The following is a 21,517-nucleotide window of genomic DNA, read 5'->3' on the forward strand; positions in this document are numbered from 1 at the left end:
GTTGTACGGTAAAATTTTCCTTTCAACTTATTGGGAATCTTGCGATCACATAAAACTCCCGTAACACGTTTCCACTTCAATCATCCGGCTTTAATCCTATGACTAACATCCTCTTCACATCCCTCCATCTACTTGAAGGACTGAGCCGAGATATTTAAAGTGATTACTTTGGGACAGTACCACTCTATCCAAACTAACTCATTTTCTATCACCAGTTTGGCCTTCACTGAACTTGCAATATGTGTATTCTATATTCGTTCTACTTAACTTAAAGCCCTTTGATTCTAGAGTACTTCTCCAAAGCTCTAGCTTTCTATTGACTCATTCTCGCGTCTCATCTATCAGAACAATATCATCCGTAAACATCATGCACCAAGGAATACTCTCTTGTATATGTTTCGTCAATTCATCTAAAACTAGTGTAAAAAGTTAAGGGCTTATAGCTGATCCTTGGTGTAATCCAATTGAGATAAAAAAAATCTATTGTGTCCCCTCCCACTGTGCGCACAATAGTAGTTACTCCTTCATACATATATTTCAACACTTGTATGTACCTAATATATACCATCTTTTATTCTAACACACTCCATTGGACATCTCTTGTAACACTATCATAAGCCTTCTTCAAATTAATAAAAACCATGTGTAGATCTTTTTTCACGTCTCTATATTTCTCCATCAAGTTTCTAATGAGAAAGATCCCTTTATAGTTGAACGACCGGGCATAAAGCTAAATTTATTTAGAGAGATAGAAGTATCATGACGTAGTCGATGCTTTACAACTCTCTCCTACAACTTCATAGTATAGCTCATGAGTTTAATTTCCCTATAGTTTGAGCAACTCTGTATGTCTCCCTTATTTTTAAAAATAGGTACTAAAATACTCTTCCTCCATTTATCAGACATTTTCTTTGAGTTTATAATATTATTAAATAATTTAGTTAACCATGCCACTCCCATATCTTCCAAATACTTCCACACTTCAATTGGTATTCCATCGGGTCCACAGGCTTTACCCACTTTCATTCTCTTAAGTGCTTCATTTACTTCTAAAGATCTAATTCTTATAGTATAATTAACATTATTTTCTATTGTTCTATAGTCTATTTTATTACTATTAATAATAAATTTAATTTAATAAATTTATTTTAGAAATCTATTTTATTATATTTAAATAAATAAATATGTATATTAATTCTCAATTAAATTTCAAAAGAAATTTAAAATAAAAAATCTTCAGTAATATTACAATTGTAAACCTAATATTTAACAAAATCTTATAGAAATCTTTTTAATTGAGCAACATTTTTTCATAAACTCAACATCAAATTAAATCATGAACCAACATTAATTTACAGATATCTCAAATTTTGATTTATTTTTTTAAAATAAAAATAAAAATAAGACAAAATGATAATATTTGATTCTAATTTCCTCTAAAAAAAAATCATTTAATCGTTTTCAAACTAACTCTGAGAAAACCCTTATTAATCAAAGATTATTATGAGCTAATAAAAGATATCAAAGCTTAAGAAAGCGAGTAGACGATAGAAATTGAACAATTACAAAAGGAGCATATTGCCTCAAAATTTAATTAGCAACAGACTTGCATTCATTGCTAAATAATATAAAAATAAAAAATAAAATTTTGAAATTTACAACTTATATCCATTGTTAATTTCTATTACTAAACTATAATTTTTGACGCGAGCAGAGAATCGAGGCGTCTGAATCAAGCCATGTTGAGATGAAAATCATTCATTCATTCATAGCTTAATGGCCCTGAAGAAGAACCCCTCACCTGGTCAAGTTATTATTATTATTATTATTATTATTATTTTTTTTTTTTCATATATTGAATTACTGAGTTAAATATCGGGGCCTTTGGGCCAGAAAAAGAATGGGTTTCTTTATTTCAGAGCCCAGCTTGCCCTGCCAGACAAAAGATCTTCGGAGCGTCTCCCCAGTGTTCATGGCCGCAAAATAATTAAGGGGGGAAACGAAACTAGGTTTCAGCAACTGAAAATCGAACTTCAAATACTAATTCAATGGCAGGTTCTACTGGTGGCACTGGTTCTTCCAGTCCCTCAACGGTCCCTCCGGCTCCTAAAATTCTATTGGCTAAGCCCGGACTGGTTACCACTGGACCTGTGGTCGGTAAATTTGGACGCGGCGGTGCTGAAGACGAAACGGTGCCACATCGGTCTCGTCTGCCTGCAATTGGGTCTCTCAATCTCCTTTCTGATTCCTGGGAATTCCACATTGATCGCTTTCTCCCTGTAAGTCTCCTGTTACGTTTGTGTCTGCATAATATGTAGTCGCTTTATTTTCAATTTGCTGGAGATTTTAAGTTGCTTAAGGTTATGATATAGCAAGAGTGGGGCTGGCTGAAGTTTGATAAAAGCTTATGATTTTGTGCAGTTTCTGACTGAGAATACAGATTTCACTGTGATAGGGGTAATTGGGCCACCTGGAGTTGGCAAGTCCACCATCATGAATGAGCTATACGGTTTTGATGCGGGTTCACCCGGTGAGTCCTTTATATAGCTTAATATGAGTAACTTGAGTATATTTTAAGTTTTGCAAGTTTTAGGTGTGTAATTCGAATATTTAATCGCCTACTAACTTAGAGGGAGATGATTAATTTATAAAATTCTGTTTCCTTGTTCATTTTCTTTATGGTTTGTGTTCTTTAATTAGAGTTTTTAACTTAAACTCATCTTTTTATTTCTTTTAGTTATCTTTCTTCCACAATTTTAACTTTGGATTTTATTAATTTTTCCTGAATGTATTACCTTTTTGTACATCATAAGATATTTTTTTTGCTTCAGTTAGAAGAATTTCATATATTAAGCTTCATTCTCATTAGAAGGTGAATTTTCATGATTAATTATGTGGCAATATTATGTATTTTATGCAAGTATCTAGATATGCTGCCTAGATTGAGGGTTAAACCAATTTCAAGTGGTTTTAGTGAGCAGCTTTACCCATTCATCTGACAGCAGTCTAGAAAGAGGGGTAATAAGATGTCCTTTATGGATTAGTACTGATACCAAAATACTATTTGTGTGCATGGAATAAATGTGTGCCATTAGTGTAGCATCTACTTGCTTGCTTGCCACTGCTAGTTGGAATTCATATATTACTTGTTATAAGGCTTGCCACTTCCAATAGATAATTATACTATGCTAGAATGCAGGAATGTTGCCACCATTTAGTGTACAGTCAGAAGATAACAGAGCAATGGCAAGACATTGTAGCGTAGGCATTGAACCAAGGATATCTGCTGAGCGGCTTATACTTCTAGACACCCAGGTTTTTGCTTATTACCCTTTTTTTTTTAGAGCATCCACATCAGATGTTTTACTTTATCTTGATATGCATTTTTTCTTCCTGAGATGATGTTATGATGTGGAATGTTAAATGTCCATTTAAAGTCATTTTATATAGATCTTCCATACAATAATTATGCAATATGTACAGCAAGGCCTATAGAAACATATATTTGTACCATTAAACCTAAGTGATGATTAATTGGTGAGCAATTGATGATCATTGTTTTGACACCAAACTTAGGATATATATGCTGTTTTGTCTTTTTCCTTCTTATTCTCCACCTATTCCCAATAAATTTCTTGATCCTTTCTGTTTTCTCTCCTTTAACACCGTTTCATTGTTTGCAGCCTGTTTTTAGCCCATCTGTATTAGCTGAGATGATGAGACCTGATGGTTCTTCAACAATTTCAGTTTTAAGTGGTGAAAATCTATCTGCTGAATTAGCGCATGAACTTATGGCTATTCAGGTGACTATAGAGGAAGTGCATATCTAAGTTCAACACTGATGTAAAACATGTTTTTTCTACTCACATTGAATCTATTTTTTCTTTATTTTGATATTTGTACATTTGACAATAATAGAATGTCTAATGAATTTATATATTTGTGGGATGCTGTAAGGAATCTCTTTAGCTTGGCGTTCTTCTAGCATCCATTTGTCACATTCTGCTTGTGGTATCAGATGGAGTTCATGATGATAATATGTGGCATTTGATGTTGACGGTATTGCCCCTGCCTGGTCTTTGTTCTTATTAACTTCTTATTGGTTCATATTGTGCCAGCAATCTATGCATGCATTCATTGTCAAGTCGCTTCTCCTGCATTTTCTTTTAGGGTCATTGATTTCCTTGTTACTTGGTCATCTTTGGGCATGCTGATTGGACATATTATAATATATCTTACATGGCTTTTTCTTTCTTTTTGCAGGTTGACCTGTTGAAACATGGTATACCTGATCCATCTTCACTTTTGCAGAGCTCAACTGGGGGGCCTGAAAGAGAAAATAAAGATAAACTCTTTGAGGGTGAAGAATATATGGCTACTCCAGTCTTTGTGCATACAAAGTAAGCAATCATTTTGCATTTCACATTTATCCTAAAGAATTTCCGTTACTTGGTAATGTATAACGCCTTGAAAGTGAATTATAGAAATATAATAGTGAAAGAAATGATTGAATGAGCTTTTTCCTCTCTGAATTGGGGCATTTCTCATGATATGGTATTGGTTCTCAAGTTGTTCAATGTATGTCATTCTGTCGGCCTTGCTTTTTTGAAGATACATTTCTTGATTTTAGTAGACCTAAACTTGGCCAACATCACCCATATGGTCATCACAATGCACATGATACATTTTCTGTAAATGTGTGTGTTTTGTTCTACTTCTACCCCAAACTTATAGTAGCAATTTCATCTTTCCTTGCTTGCACTGGATTATAAAAGGCCATTTGTTTTTGTTTCTATGGTGGATTACAACATTGTTTGAATTTGATATATAGAAATTCTGGAATCTTATTTGCATATAATTATCGATGCATGTTAATGTGCTTGGGCTGCTGTGTTTTTGAAGATGGAGTCGGAAGAGAAGGTTGAGCTGTTACCACCAGTGAATAATTTCAGTAGACTTAATATTTCACCAAATACATTCAAGGATTGTTATACTCTCAATCAAATAGCACTTGCATTCAATATAGTTTTTGAAAGATAATAAAACATAAAGATTCAATTCAAACAATAAAGATTCAATTCAATTTGTTGGCATTTATTACAGACTTGTTGGTGCATGGCCTAAAATTTATCCTACTACTGAGTTAACCAAAGATATGATGTGCTCTTGCTTGCTCACTGCATCTTTTTTGTTTTTAAAAAAAAAAGACTCACTGTGTCTCATTTAGGGTTTTGAAGTTTGCCATATATTGTTGAGCATAGTGATGATTAGAGTTGAGTAGCACTCATATGATTCTTTTTTTCAGATTGCAAGATCAAAATGTTACCCCACTCAACTTAGTGCAAATGAGGAAGGCACTTGCACAATATTTCAGCTCCTCTTCATTCATCAGAGGGAGATGGGGAAACATGAGAAAGGAAAATTTCTTTTCTTCCACGGCTTCTAGTACTAGTAATGATTTTCATGCTATGCCACTGAATTTATTTTTAATCCCATCTAAAAACAAAGATGACTTGCCAAGGGCCCAGCATGAAAGTTACAACTCTGCACTATGGAAACTGCGAGATGAGGTCTGTATCTTTAAGAATCAAGCATGTGTACTTTTTTTTCCCTATGTGATTAGCATGTTCATGGAATAAGATGGAAGATTTAAATACTCACTCTCATGTTCCAAACTGTATGATGAGAATGTAAACTTTTAGTTTATTGTTTCTTCAGGTTTTATCCATGAACTGTCCTTCCTTTGCAAGGACTGTCTCAGAACGTGACTGGCTGAAAAATTCTGCAAAGATATGGGAACAAGTTAAAAGCTCAGCTGTCATTGCTGAGTATAGCCGAACACTTCAAAATTCAGGCATGTTTAGGAGGTAGCAGCCCCAATGTGCTTTGTTTTGCTCTCTCTGTACCAGAAATTTTCATATACACAATTCCCGTGTACTGTATTATGTCAGCATTTGAAGGCCTTGGAATGAATGGATGGTAAGAGGTTGATAGCCGAGTTGATTCTTTCGCTTTCTAGTTGTTAGGTAGCAATTAAGCTTCCTAGTTTTCTCCTTTAAGCGTTGTAGTGCAACTCAACCTTCTAACCCAAAGAAGCACAAAGAATTAAAGCAAATGTTTATTCTATTGCCTACACATTTTTATTTGTGTACTTAATATGATCAGCATTTCAGTTTTCTTCCCTCTTATTTGTATGGTTTAAAAACTATTTATATCTTTTAATATTGAGTTCAATGAATATGGGAAAAATTTAAATTTTTATTTTTGAAATATATATTTATTGTTCAAATATTACACCAATTTTTTCCTTTTCATCTTAATTCCTACAGGGATACAGATAAAAAATATTTCCATGGCATTTCATCTCATCATTATTTTCAATTCAATTCAATCCCTCAATAATTAAAAAAAAAAAAAAGAATTATGTATAAAAATTAACATGACATGAATAGCAAAGGAGAAATCGAATGGTAAATTGGTAAAAAAAAATTGATAAAAAGGAAAAAAAAAATTCATTATAGGAAGATTGGGCGCCAATTGAAGTTTGCGCCAATCGGCTCGCCGACTCTCTGGAAGCATGACCTTTATAATTAGAATCCTTATGATTTCTGTATTTTAACCCCACTTTTTTTTTCTGTTTTCTTTCTCTTTCGCTCATTTATCATCTTTGGTTTTTGATTTCAAATTATTGTTTGAGCACTTACATTTACAATCCTCCAAGAAGAAGAAGAAGAAGAAAAAGAAGAATGTTGGGTGATTTTGAAGGTCTGGAGGGTTAAATCTCCTGGCAGAGATTGCATCGATTGTTGCTACTGATAATCGTCCTTTAGATTTGGCAGAGTGCTTCCTCTGCTACCTGTTTTATGAGTCTGTGTAACATGGACAGAGTTCCTAAGAACAAGCTTCGATCGTGCATGCATCATAGAAAGCCATGCCCCAAGTTCAAGAAGCAAAGAGTGATGAAAAAAAAAATGTGGAATGCGGTGCTTCAGCTAAAAAGATGAAGCCTACTTGGTGTTTGTTTCCCAAACCACCCCCGTTTTACTCTCTTTAAGGCTATGTGACTTGTTTGCAAGAACTGTTATGCGCACAATTGAGATTAGATTTTATTAGTTTTAAACTTGGCTATGCTTAGATTTAAAGCAGGTTAACAATTTGTTAATTTTTTTCCCTAAATGTTGCATATGAATCAGTTTTAAGAATTGTAATTATAATCGATAGGCCCACTAATTATATAGAAATTCTGGAACTGATTTGCGCACGATTATTGATTCATCATCTATGGAAAAGATGGTGATCTTTGATACAAATATATGAATATGCACAATTCCCGTCTTAGTGTATTTTATTAGCATTTCGAGGCCTTGAGATGAATGGATATTAAGAGGCATTGATATCTAATGGCCTGGTTTGAAAAAAATTGTTTATCAGAAAATAATTTAATTTAATTTTCACATAATTATATTTTTCGTATTTAAAAATTAGAATTTATTAAGAATTTAATTTAATTAATTTTTTTAACCAGTTTTTAAAATTTGAAAAGAAGAGAATTCAATTTTTTTTTAATTTAAATAGAATCATTTTAAAAAAAATAAAAATTCTGTATAATCGTTATTTTTTATAAATAATTTATTTTAAAGAAATTATTATTTTTTGTCTGATTTTTATTTTTTTTAAATGATTTTTTTTTAAGTTTAAAAGAATCAAATTCTTTACCTATTAGATTTTTAATTATGAGAATTAAAAAAATATATATTTTAATTAAATCATCATAAAATTTTAGTTTCCAGGAAAAATGATCCTCTCCCCAGTAATTCTGGTAAATGATGAATGAGCATCCTAGTTTTCTCCTATCCAGTCCAACCAGCTGCTGCAATCTCCGGCAACCCATCAAGAAAATTTTGAAGGACCTGTTTAAATTTGAGCATGGTCTAATTTCTATCTCGGTCAGCAAAAGGAAAAGAATAATGACAAGTTGAAGGGTGGTTATCCTGCAATTCATCCTTTTTGGTTTAAGGGCCCAACTTTTTTAAGATTCAGACCTAAGTCATCTTTTTAAATTTTTTTATTTTATTTAAGCAATCATGTCAGCAAAATCACCGCGTGAGGGTTAGCGATAAATTTTAAAAATTAAAGATATTTGACTCTAATTCAACTTTTATATTTAAATTCAGATTAAATATTATTTTTACTATTATTTTAATCCCAAACAAATGCATTATTACAGAAGTTGTACAAATTAATTATATACTTATTATAAGTTACTGAAGTGACAGAATCGCGTCATTGGCAACCTTAAAATTGTTATCCAATTCGTGAATCAGCTTGCAATGCAAGATGGTGAGTTTTTGTTTTATAAAAAAGGAAAAAAGATAGTTAATTTTTGTGCTTTAGGAAGAAGCATAAGAAACTACACACTCACTCGTTTCCTCTTTCATTCACTCATTGGTCCATCGGTCCATTGCTATGCGCTTTTTCAACACGTCTTGGCTTCATTTTGCACGTTTTCATATATAATACACATATGAATATGCTTCTACACACACACCTCACACCTCACCTGCACCTTCCTCCCTGAAAATGTTACCATTCTGACTCACAATTAGACCTTTTCATATCATCTCTGATACCCATTTCAGGAAGAGGAATGAAACAGATACTTCTGATTGTGTGAGTCATCCCACGAGTATCGTACTACTAGACAGGCACTCAAACACCAGCTTCCAGTGCTTCTTTCAAGTCCATTTATTGCTGGGATTGGCTTAGTGATTTGGGAAGATGACAAGCACAACTCTGCCTTCAGGATTATCGCATGAGGTTGGAGAGGGATTCCGTCCAAATGACAAGGAGTTGGTTAATCATTTTCTTAAGCTGAAGTTGCTTGGCTATGATCAACGAGTCCGTAAAATCCCTCAACTTAACATCTACAAATTTGAGCCCTGGGATTTACATATAACTCTAAGGCCAATTTGGGCCCAATTTCAAGAATTCAACCGGATAGAGTCCGACCATAAAATGAACCTTTCAACAGGGAGTTTTTGACTCATTCGACCTGTAAATACAATATATAATCAATTGGGGAGCTCAGCATAACAATATAAAAATAAATGGGAGCTCAGCTCCCTCATCCAGCCCAACACACATGCATAAAATAATAAGTTTACAGGTCCAAAATGACAATTTATATTACAGACCCAATTCAAATAAATATTTCTAACACATGCAGAAATTCTAAGAGTTAATAGGTTTATACAAACATTAATAAACGACCTGCGAGGGAGAAAAGCAGGTTAACCTCAAAAATATCCTCCTGTGGCCTGGACAAATATTGAACAGGAGTGAGCGTTCGACTCAGAGAGTAAAATATCAATTTTAACCATAATCTCTATAACTATCTAAAGCTAATGCACCCTGTAGAGTGAAATGCAACATCCACAATATTTTCACATCATAACAGCAAAAAGGTAATTTGGAGCACTCACACACGCAATAATGTCAAACAATACATATATGGGAGCTGATCCCCTATATAGCTCTCTTAATCCAACCTGTGCCAGCGAAGAACTCAACACGGACTTCCACTTAAATAACCAAATCAGGGTCCCAGCGAAGAACTCAAGTCGTGTCTACCCCGAAGGACCGGGTCCCAGCGAAGATCTCAAGCCGTGTCTACCCGTCCTATCCATAGTCAACACCACATCACATGCATGCCAACGCACGCACACTGCTCCAAATTACCACAACAACATCCATGACACTTTAACAGTTGTGAATGCAACATAAAACGTGCCTAGAGTTTAACTACATAGATACATACATATAAGTAATGCATGGGCATGCTTAAACATATAATAATATCGAAATTACAATTAAAATTAATATTTTACTCACAGACTTGACAGCAGTCACTGTGACGGCTGGGCGGAGGAAGAAGGCTGTCCCGGCTCACTTGATAATTTTGTTACAACCATTTAATAAATTTGACTCAATACAAATTAAAAAAAAGACCAAAGACGTCCTAAGTCGTGCCAAAAATCCGACAGAGTCTCCCCTATACCTAGGACCTACCCAACCTGCAAATGGGTTTAAAACACACTTCTATATGCACCAACCATACACCCACAACTCAATCATATCACACAGCCCCTCCTGGGCCCATCCAAACAGTCATCAATCACAATATGTAAAATTATAGTTTAGTCCTTATAATTGACCCTTTTTGCAAAACTACCCAAATAAACTCTAAAAATTCTAAAACTTTGCCCCGCGGTCTTTAGCAATATTATTAGGATATTGCAAAAAGAATCATAATTTTCTAAGCTACCACGAATATTTTATGGATTTTTAATCCCATTTAAGCACTAGAAAATTATGAAAAAGTAAAGTTCGGGTTTACCTATGCTGATTCCGACTCAGGGGACGCGCTCGTGACGTCTAACAATGTTAGGGTAGCAAAAATCTCGATCCAATTCAGAGACTTTTTCGGTAGCCGGTCTGTCTGGCCGGAAATTCACAGACCCGGACAACTGTCGAATTTCCGCGAATTGAAGATACCTACACGAAGCCCACAACACGGGGGTTAGTACATAAATTTTACGAAATTTTCTAAGCTCATTTAATGCTCAGAAAAATACTATGAAATTTCGTGGGACCCACCGAAAAACGGTGTCAGAAAATTTTAAAATTTATATTGCCGCGAAGCTCTCAATGAGTGGAGCGCTCTGGTACTCTCGATTTTCTTGTGGGGTTCACGGTTTACGAGAAATCTAGCCCGAAAGTCAAAATGGGCTAAAACTTTCCGGATAAAAATTGGACAAACCGCTCGATGGATTTGGTGTTCTTGGTGTCTATGAAAAGCTCTCGAGCTGTAGATGTTGTTTGACACAAGACTCGGCCCAATCGGTGGCCGGATCGGCCGGATTTTGGCCGGGAAGACGAAACGGCGTGCTTTGCGCGGCTTTGTGCGCGTTTTCCTGACGTTCCAGGCGGCGGCCGGCGATGGGGGTAGGCTGGGGTGGCGCGCCGACGAGGTGGGGAGGGCTGGGTGGCGGCGGTGCGGCCTGGGGAGGAGGGAGGAGAGAGAAAATAAGAGAGAGAGGAAGGAGGGTCGGGACGCGCGGGGAAGAAAAGAAGAAGAAAAGAAAGGCCGGTCCGATTCGACAGGTCCGATCCGGTTCGATTCGATTCGGCCGGTTCGATTCATGATACAAAATTTTAAATTTTTACTCTGCCTTGGGATCAAAAACGAGGCCCAAAAATTCCGAAAAAAATTCTAGAAAACCCAGAAAAATTCATAAACTCCAAATATATTTTTAGTTTTGCCACGTGGTCTTTAAATTAATTTTTAAAAATCATCAAAGTTTATACTTTTGGAAAATCAAACTCGATTTCTAAAATCCAAAAAATTTCAAATAATTTCCTAAAATTTAAATAAAATTAAAATATTAATATTACTCACAAAATAATAAATTTAAAAATTTAGGGTGTTACATTCTTCCCCCCTTACAGAAAATTCGTTCTCGAATTTTACACAAGACAGAATAAAATACAGAATTATACATTAAATAGATAAGGGTACTTGCTACGCATGTCCCACTCTGACTCCCAAGTGCACTCTTCCACTGACTGGCTCCTCCAAAAAATCTTAACCATAGGGATCTGTTTTGATCTTAACTGTCTCACTTGATAGTCCACTATGGCTACAGGTTGCTTCTCAAACGTCAAGTTTTCTTTAAGCTCTACTACATCCGGCTGTAGCACATGAAAAGGATCAGGAATGTATTTCTTGAGCATAGAGATGTGAAATACAGGATGAACATGAGAAAGGTTGGGTGGTAACTCCAACTGGTAGGCAACTGCTCCAACTCTATCCGTAACCTCAAAAGGTCTAATATACCGAGTTGCCAACTTGCCCTTCTTTTCAAATCTCATGACTCCCTTCATCGGAGAAAATTTCAGGAATACATAGTAGCCTACTGCAAACTCTACTTCCCTCCGTCTGGGGTCTGCATAACTCTTCTGCCTACTGAAAGCTGTTTTCAATCGTTCCTTGATTAAAGGAACTATCTCTGAAGTGTACTGCACTAGGTCTACATCATGCACCTTCGCTTCTCCCATTTCCGTCCAACACAGAGGAGACCTATACTTTCTTCCATATAGTGCCTCATAGGGTGCCATCCCAATGCTGGAATGGTAACTGTTGTTGTAGGAAAATTCCACCAAAGGTAGCTTATCATCCCATTGACCTCCAAAATCCAAAACACTCATGCGAAGCATGTCTTCCAGTGTTTGGATTGTCCTTTCGGACTGTCCGTCCGTCTGAGGGTGGAAAGCAGTACTAAAGTTCAACTGTGTGCCAAGTGCCTCCTGCAACTTCCTCCAAAATCGAGAAGTGAACTGTGGCCCTCTGTCAGATATTATGGAAGCAGGAACTTCATGCAATCTGACTATTTCTCGAATTTAGAGTCGGGCGTACTGTGCCACAGAATATGTAGTCTTCACAGGCAAGAAATGAGCTAATTTAGTTAGGCGGTCTACAATTACCCATATCGAATCATATCCTCGTGTGGTACGAGGCAACCCAGTCACAAAATCCATGGTAATCATTTCCCACTTCCATTTTGGGATAGGGAGCTCTTGCAGCTTCCCTGACGGTCTCTGGTGTTCAAACTTCACCTTCTGAGAAGTCAAGCACTTGGACACAAAGTCTGCTATGTCTCTCTTCATGCCATTCCACCAATAGTTATCTTTCACATCATGGTATATCTTGGTGGAGCCTGGGTGGATATTGTACAGTGTATAGTGTGCCTCTCGCATGATTTCATTTCTGAGATTGTCCACATCGGGCACACATATCCTAGAACCTTGCACTAGGGCGCTATCATTGGCAAATCCAAACTCACCACCTTCACCCTGCTGTACTCTTTTTATGATCTTTATCAATTGTTGGTCTCTGTGCTGGAAAACTCTAACTCTGTCTCGCAGGTCTGGTCTCATTGAAAAATGAGCCAACAATGCCCCCTCATCTGAAAGATCTAGGATTAGACTTTGATCCATTAACTCATGTACTTCCTGAATCAACGGTCTCTTCTTCGCTGATATGTGCGCTAAACTGCCAGAAGATTTTTTGCTCAAAGCATCTGCTACTACATTGGCCTTCCTAGGGTGGTACTGAATGGTGCAATCATAGTCCTTTAGAAGCTCCATCCATCTCCTCTGTCTCAAGTTTAAATCCCTTTGTTGGAAGATGTACTTCAAACTCTTGTGGTTGGTGTCTATCTCGCATACTTCACCATACAGGTAGTGTCTCCAGATTTTTAGTGCAAAGACTACAGCCACCATTTCCAAATCATGGGTGGGGTAGTTCTGCTCATGCCTCTTCAGTTGCCTTGAAGCATAAGCCACTACTTTTCCATTCTGCATCAAAACACACCCTAAGCCAACTTTGGAGGCATCACAGTACACGATATATCCTTCACCACTCATCGGTAGTGTCAACACAGGGGCGGTGGTTAGACACTCCTTAAGCTTCTGGAAACTCTCCTCACAGTCATCTATCCAAATGAACGGAACATTCTTCCGAGTTAACTTAGTTAACGGAGCTGCTATCCTAGAAAAATCCTGCACAAAACGCCTATAGTAGTCAGCTAGACCCAGAAAACTTCGCACCTCAGTGACTGTTGTAGGCCTAAGCCAATCAGTTACAGCTTCAATTTTCTTGGGATCCACTTGAATACCTTCACTAGAAACCACGTGTCCCAAGAATGAGATGCTTTCTAGCCAAAATTCATATTTTGAAATTTTGGCATATAGCTGGTGCTCCCTCAAAGTCTGCAACACCATCCTCAAGTGCCACACGTGTTCTTCCTCGGTCTGAGAGTATACCAAAATGTCATCTGTGAATACGATGACAAAACGGTCCAGGAATGGCCTAAACACCCTGTTCATTAAGTCCATGAAGGCTGTTGGTGCATTAGTGAGTTCAAAAGACATCACCAAGAACTCATAATGACCATATCTTGTCCTAAATGTTGTTTTGGATACGTCCTCATTCCTGATTCTCAACTGATGGTAGCCTGATCGCAGGTCTATCTTGGAAAAGAATCTAGCCCCTTAGAGCTGATCAAACAGATCATCGATCTGAGAAAGTGGATACTTGTTCTTCATAGTCACCTTGTTCAGCTGTCTATAGTCAATACACAACCTCAATGACCCATCCTTTTTTCTCACAAATAGAACAGGAGCGCCCCAAGGTGAAGTGCTCAGACGTATAAAACCCTTGTCCAAAATCTCCTGTAGTTGCTCCTTTAACTCTTTCAATTCTGCTGGTGCCATCCTGTAAGGTGGCATTGATATGGGGTTTGTACCCAGCACAACATCAATGCAAAACTCTATTTCCCTTCCTGGTGGCAACCATGGAAGCTCCTCAGGGAAGATATCCATGAATTCTCTGACAATAGGAACATTTTCCATGTTGACAACTTCTATAGATGTATCTCTCACCAATGCCAAATACCCTTGGCATCCACGCATCAATATTTTTCTAGCACTAATTGCTGACACCAAATTATATGGAGCCACGCTCCTGTCACCATTAAAGCTAAACTCTTCCACACCAGGTATGTGGAAATACACCTTTTTGTTCTTGCAGTCTAAAGTAGCATAATGAGTTGCCAACTAATCCATTCCCAAGATTACATCGAAATCTATTACTGGTAGAGGAACCAAGTCTCCTGAGAGGATCTTTCCATCCACTACTACTGGGCTACCCAGAAAAACCATATCTACATCTATGTTATCACTAAGTGGGGTAGCTACAGACAAAGGGCATTCTAAAGTTGTAGGGTTTCTACCCAATCTCATGGCAAACACCGTGGAGACAAATGAGTGCGTAGCACCCGGATCTATCAAAACACGAGCCTCATAGGAACAGACTAGAAAAATACCTGCCACAACTGCATTGAAAGCCTGAGCATCCTGGTGGGTCAGGGTGAAAACCCGAGCTTGACCCCTACCCTGGGTGGTAGAACCCTGATACTGACTTCTACCTCCTGATCTGCCTCCAAATCCACGTCCCCCTTGTCTTTAGCCCTGTTGGCCACTGAACTGACTGCCTGCCATGCTGGAAGCACCAGGATACAACTGACGAGGAACATTTGCAACAGAACCCTGTGACCCCATCTGTGGCTCGCTGAACACGGGGCATTCCCTAGCAAAGTGACCTTGTTGGCCACATCTGAAGCATACTCCTGAACCCATCATACAAGGTCCTGAATGTCCTCTTCCACACTGTGCACAAGGTGCCAAGGAGGATTCTGAACCAGACCCAGAACTGCTGTATCCCGAACTATGATCACTGCTGGATCCGTATCCTGGTCTGAATCCTCGAGATTTGTGTCTAAAACCACTCCTCTTATTCCTGCTTCTTCCCCTGTAATTAGTTTGGCCACCACTATCCGTAGTACCCATGTGGGGAACATCTGAAGAACCGTCTGCTCTATTTTTCTTTGCCCTTCCGCTGTCAACCATAGCATAGCTAATCTCAATCTGTCTGGCTTGATCAACCACCACATTAAAAGACTGATCAGACATCATGGTCAGGTTTGCATACCTCCTGTCAAGCCCCTTTAGGAACTTCTTCACCTTCATAGTTTCTGTAGCTACTGCTATAGGGGCATACCTGCTCAGTTCCACAAATTCTGTAGCATATTCATCTACAGACCTGCCATTCTGCCTTAAGGCCTCAAAGGCCCACTGCTTTTGATATCTGAAACTTTCTGGTACAAACCGGTTGATAAATAGTTTCATAAACTGAGTCCACGACAAACCCTCCATCCGAGGTAATATGTAGTCATTCATTCATTGTCTAGGCATAGGCCCCATGACATGCTGCATACACTCTATAAGTCTTCTATCAGTCAACTGTAATTCTGTTCTTGCCTGTCTGCAGGAATCCAAAAACCGATATGCATCGTCTGACATATCATAAGTACCAGGCACCAACTTCTTGAAATTGATTATCTGTTTGTAAGGTTCCCCTCTTGGTGCAGTAGACTGCTGCTGCTGTGGAGGGCGGACCATATATTGTGCCATCATATCGATGGTTCTCTGCAACCCAGCTAGAGTAGCTCCCATTGGGTCCATGGGACCCTGTGCCATAAATGACTGATCCTGAACTGGTGGAAGTTGCTCTTCTACTTGAGCAGCTCTAGGCCTCCTACCCCGCCTCCTCGTGGCAGGCGCCTCATCTTGTGCTGACACCTCGTCAGGCACATCTAGTTCTGATGCAGTGGCAGCTCTCCTGCTTCTACGCATTTTCCTGAAATTCAGCAGCATTAGCTCACAAAATTCAAAACAGCACGTTACACAGCTCTATAGACTCATATTTATACATAATTATATGAAGCAGAAACTAGAAGCAAATATGACAATGCAAGACGAATGTGGACCCTATTTTCCGCATGTGACTCCTAGTAGACTCTTCCCAACACTTTAGAAAATTATTCCCTATGAATCTGGAGCCTAAGCTCTGATACCACATTTGTCACGACCCAACCTATGGGCCGGACCGGCACTAGGACCTGGGCCAGCCTAAAGCCCCCGAGGCCCGTAGTAAGCCTAACTATTCCTTAACCCAACTCTAAGGCCCATTTGGGCCTAATTTCAAGAATTTAACCGGACAGAGTCCAGCCATAAAATGGACCTTTCAACGGGGAGTTTTTGACTCACTCGACCTGTAAACACAATATATAATCAATTGGGGAGCTCAGCTCACCCTCCACATACTCATAACAACATAAAAATAAATGGGAGCTCAGCTCCCTCATCCAGCCCAACACACATGCATAAAATAATAAGTTTACAGGTCCAAAATGACAATTTATATTACAGACCCAATTCAAATAAATATTTCTAACACATGCGGAAATTTTAAGAGTTAACAGGTTTATACAAACATTAATAAACGACTTACGAGGGAGAAAAGCAGGTTAACCTCAAAAATATCTTCCTATGGCCTGGAAAAATATTGAACAGGAGTGAGCGTTCGACTCAGAGAGTAAAATATCAATTTTAACCATAATCTCTATAACTATCTAAAGCTAATGCACCCTGTAGAGTGAAATGCAATATCAGCAATATTTTCACATCATAGCAGCAAAAAGATAATTTGGAGCACTCACACACCCGATAATGTCAAACAATACATATATGGGAGCTGATCCTCTATACAGCTCTCTTAATCCAACCTGTGCCAACGAAGAACTCAGCTCGGACTTCCACTTAAATAACCAAATCGGGGTCCTAGCGAAGAACTCAAGCCGTGTCTACCCCGAAGGACCGGGTCCCAGCGAAGATCTCAAGCCGTGTCTACCCGTCCTATCCATAGTCAACACCACATCACACGCACGCCAACGCACGCACACTGCTCCAAATTACCACAATAACATCCATGGCACTTTAACAGTTGTGAATGCAATATAAAATGTGCCTAGAGTTTAACTACATAGATACATACATATAAGTGATGCATGGGCATGCTTAAACATATAATAATATCGAAATTATAATTAAAATTAATATTTTACTCACAGATTTGACAGCAGTCACTGTTGCGATTGGAAGGAGGAAGAAGGCTGTCCCGACTCACCTGACAATTTTATTATAATCATTTAATAAATTTGACTCAATACAAACTAAGAAAAAGACCAAAGACGTCCTAAGTCGTGCCGAAAATCCGGCAGAGTCTCCCCTATACCTAGGACCTACCCAACTTGCAAATGGGTTTAAAACATACTTCTATATCCACCAACCATACACCCACAACTCAATGATATCACACAGCCCCTCTTGGGCCCATCCAAATAGTCATCAATCACAATATGTAAAATTATAGGTTAGTCCTTATAATTGACCTTTTTTGCAAAACTACCCAAATAAACTCTAAAAATTCTAAAATTTTGCCCTGCGGTCTTTAGCAATATTACTAGGCTATTGCAAAAAGAATCATAATTTTCTGAGCTACCACGAATATTTTATGGATTTTTAATCCCATTTAAGCACTAGACCTATGCCGATTCCGACTCTAGGGACGCGTTCGGGATGTCTGACAATGGTGGGGTAGCCAAAATCTCAATCCGATTCGGAGACTTTTTCGGTAGCTGGTTTGTCTAGCCAGAAATTTACAGACCAGGACCGCGAATTGAAGATACCTACACGAAGCTCACAACACAGGGGTTAGTACATAAATTTTACGAAATTTTTTAAGCTCATTTAATGTTCGGAAAAATACTACGAAGTTTCGTGAGACCTATCGAAAAACGGTGTCGAAAAATTTTGAAATTTATATTGCCGCGAAGCTCTCCACGAGTGGAGCGCTCTAGTACTCTCGGTTTTCTCGTGGGGTTCACGGTTTGCGAGAAATCTACCTCGAAAGTCAAAATGAACTAAAACTTCTCAGACAAAAATTGAACAAACCGCTCAATGGATTTGGTATTCTTGATATCTATGGAAAGCTCTCGAGGTGTAGATGTTGTTTGACACAAGACCCGGCCCAATCGGTGGCCGGATCGACCGGATTTCGATCGGAAAGATGAAACGGCGCGCTCCACGTCGTGCGGCTTCGCGCATGTTTTCCCGGCGTTCCAGGCGGCGGCCGGCGATGGGGGAAGGCTGGGGTGGCGCGCTGGCGAGGTGGGGAGGGCTGGGTGGCGGCGGCGCGGCCTGGGGAGGAGGGAGGAGAGAGAAAACGAGAAAGAGAGGAAGGAGGGTCGGGACGCGAGGGGAAGAGAAGAAGAAGAAAAGAAAGGCCGGTCCGATTCGACCAGTCCGATTGTGTCCGGTTCGATTTGGCCGGTTCGATTCACGATACAAAATTTTAAATTTTTATTCTGCTTTGGAATCGAAAACGAGGCCCAAAAATTCCGAAAAAAATTATAGAAAACTCAGAAAAATTCGTAAACTCCAAATATATTTTTAGTTTTATCACGTGATCTTTAAATTAATTTTTAAAAATCATTAAAGTTTATACTTTTGGAAAATCGAACCCGATTTCTAAAATTCGAAAAATTTCAAATAATTTCCTAAAATTTAAATAAAATTAAAATATTAATATTACTCACAAAATAATAAATTTAAAAATTGGGGGTGTTACATGTCTAAAATTCTTATATATATATATGTATATAGAAAATATTATAAAAAAATAATATTCATTGATTTATAAAAAATATTTAATTATAATATGTAATATATAATAAAATTATATGAATTTAATATTTTTAAATAATATATAATTACACATACCAGAGAAAAAAATTTAAATAGATAAATATATATTATTTAAAAATTTGAGTTGAATTATAAAATTAATAGGATGACTAAAATTTTTAATACTAATTTTTTATTTTAAAATGATATATTATTAAAAATTTACAAATAATAATATGTGTATATATAAAAAAATATAATATTTTTTAATACTATAATTTTATTTTAGTTTGATAAATAGTGAATACGTATAAAAATAATTAAGAATCATATTTTAAATATAAAATTATTATTTTAATTTAATAAATTTATATTTAAATATAAATATAAATATAAAAGAGTCTAATTTGATATAAAAAAGAGTCCAATTTTTATATCAGTGCAAATATTATATTATTTAATAAAATTTTTATGGTTTTCAATTTAACAACTTCCTTTATTGAAGTTTGACATTTACTTTTAGAAAAATAATTATAAAAATTTTAATTTAAAAATATATTATAAATTAATTTAATAAAGTATTTTACTATGAATTATTTGTTTATACAATTTTTACTATAATCATTCAAATTAAAAATAATAATATACTATCGTCAGTATTTTTTATTTTATTAATATATATTTTTTGTTTTTTTATATAAAAAAATTTAGTTATTAATTTATTAGTGTTGATATATTTATCAATCTTATTTTAAAGTTTTTCTCCGTATCATAAGAAGATATAAAATTATGTAAAATATTACATATCAAATAAAAATTAATAATATTTATATTTATTAATATGTGTATTTACAATTAATTTTAGCAAATAAAATTAAAAAATTAAATAAAAAATAATTATAAATAAATAAATCAATATTATATAAAATTATATCAAATTAAATTTATTATATTATTATATATATAAACTTTGAAATATAATTGAAAAAAATTTAAATTTTTCACGATAATTATTATATTTTATAAGAATCGTAAAATATTAAAAGCTAATTAGTCTTTATAAGTTTAATACTTTATCGTCGAATAAATTTAATATAAAAATATATAAATCGAAAAAATAATAAATAGTTAAATTTATATATTTATAAAACACTAATTATAAAATTATAATATAATAATAAATTTTCATGATAAATTTGACTTGTATAATTTTTTATTTTTATTGATATATTTTTCTTTTTATTAATATAATTTAAAAATTATAAGTGCACACATAATATATATATAGTAAAAAATAAAAAATATTATATTATCATAATAATAATAATTAATATATTATAATAATATTATATTATACACAAAATTAATAAAAAATTTTGTATAAAAATATTAAATCATAAGTATATATAAAGAGTATAAAAAGACATAAAATGCATGTTTTTAAGAAAATTATTATAATAATATTATATTATAATAATATTATATTATACACAAAATTAATAAAAAATTTTGTATAAAAATAGTAAATCATAAGTATATATAAAGAGTATAAAAAGATATAAAATGCATGTTTTTAAGAAAATTATTATAATAATATTATATTATAATAATATTATATTATACACAAAATTAATAAAAAAATTTTGTATAAAAATATTAAATCATAAGTATATATAAAGAGTATAAAAAGACATAAAATGCATGTTTTTAAGAAAATTGTCTGAAATCATCATTTACAGCTCTAACCATAAGTAATTAAAAAAAAAGTTATAAACCATATTTAAAAAATGAATTATAAATACAAAAAAAAATTCACAACCATTACTATAAGTGTGTGTATATATATATATATATATATATATATATATAAACCATATTTAAAAAGTGAATTATAAATATAAAAAAAAAATCTAATTGTTAATTGAGATTTTATTTCAAATTGGTATCATTACTCTGAATCTCAAAATTAGGCTACCAACTCTTACTGTTGATTAAATCTAACTGTTAATTTTTTTTTCAATTTTTATTTCTTCAAAAGAATATATTTTGATGGAGACTATTTTAAATATGATTCAAAATTGATTTTAATTCGAATATCAAAATGAATCAATTTGATTTAAATTTAGAATCTAGTTGATTTAACTATTAAATGCAAGTGTTTGATAAAAAATATGTTGGATGGTTGCTTATAATATATAAAATGATAAATAAGAATATATATTATATAATTTATTTTATTATTAAAAAAATATATAATTATTAATTTATTATATTATATTATTTATTTTAATATTAAAATAAATATATTTAT

At 35.2% G+C, this 21,517-nt stretch overlaps 2 protein-coding genes across 11 annotated transcripts in view; one reads left to right on the forward strand and one right to left on the reverse strand.

The window, feature by feature from the left end:
• LOC110660410 (uncharacterized) overlaps nt 1-21,517 on the reverse strand; it is a 243,950-nt gene that overhangs the window by 186,518 nt on the left and 35,915 nt on the right. The gene's annotated exons all lie outside the window — the stretch shown is intronic.
• On the forward strand, nt 1,959-6,176 carry LOC131178714 (uncharacterized). Its single transcript, XM_058144263.1, has 8 exons — nt 1,959-2,279; nt 2,422-2,530; nt 3,200-3,315; nt 3,684-3,803; nt 3,970-4,059; nt 4,264-4,400; nt 5,306-5,570; nt 5,719-6,176. The coding sequence occupies exons 1-8, from the start codon at nt 2,049-2,051 to the stop codon at nt 5,869-5,871; spliced, it is 1,221 nt and encodes a 406-aa protein (XP_058000246.1). The 5' UTR covers nt 1,959-2,048; the 3' UTR covers nt 5,872-6,176.

This window comes from Hevea brasiliensis, chromosome 3 (genome assembly GCF_030052815.1).
Source record: "Hevea brasiliensis isolate MT/VB/25A 57/8 chromosome 3, ASM3005281v1, whole genome shotgun sequence".
In the NCBI taxonomy this organism is placed as follows: Eukaryota; Viridiplantae; Streptophyta; class Magnoliopsida; order Malpighiales; family Euphorbiaceae; genus Hevea; species Hevea brasiliensis.

What these genes read in the sequence shown, in the direction of transcription:
- LOC131178714 (XM_058144263.1), top strand. Translation starts at nt 2,049, where the DNA reads ATGGCAGGTTCTACTGGTGGCACTGGTTCTTCCAGTCCCTCAACGGTC. An exon ending in ATGAACTTATGGCTATTCAG is followed by an intron (nt 3,804 to 3,969) that starts GTGACTATAGAG and finishes GAATCTCTTTAG; the next exon opens with CTTGGCGTTCTTCTAGCATC. An exon ending in CCAGTCTTTGTGCATACAAA is followed by an intron (nt 4,401 to 5,305) that starts GTAAGCAATCAT and finishes TCTTTTTTTCAG; the next exon opens with ATTGCAAGATCAAAATGTTA.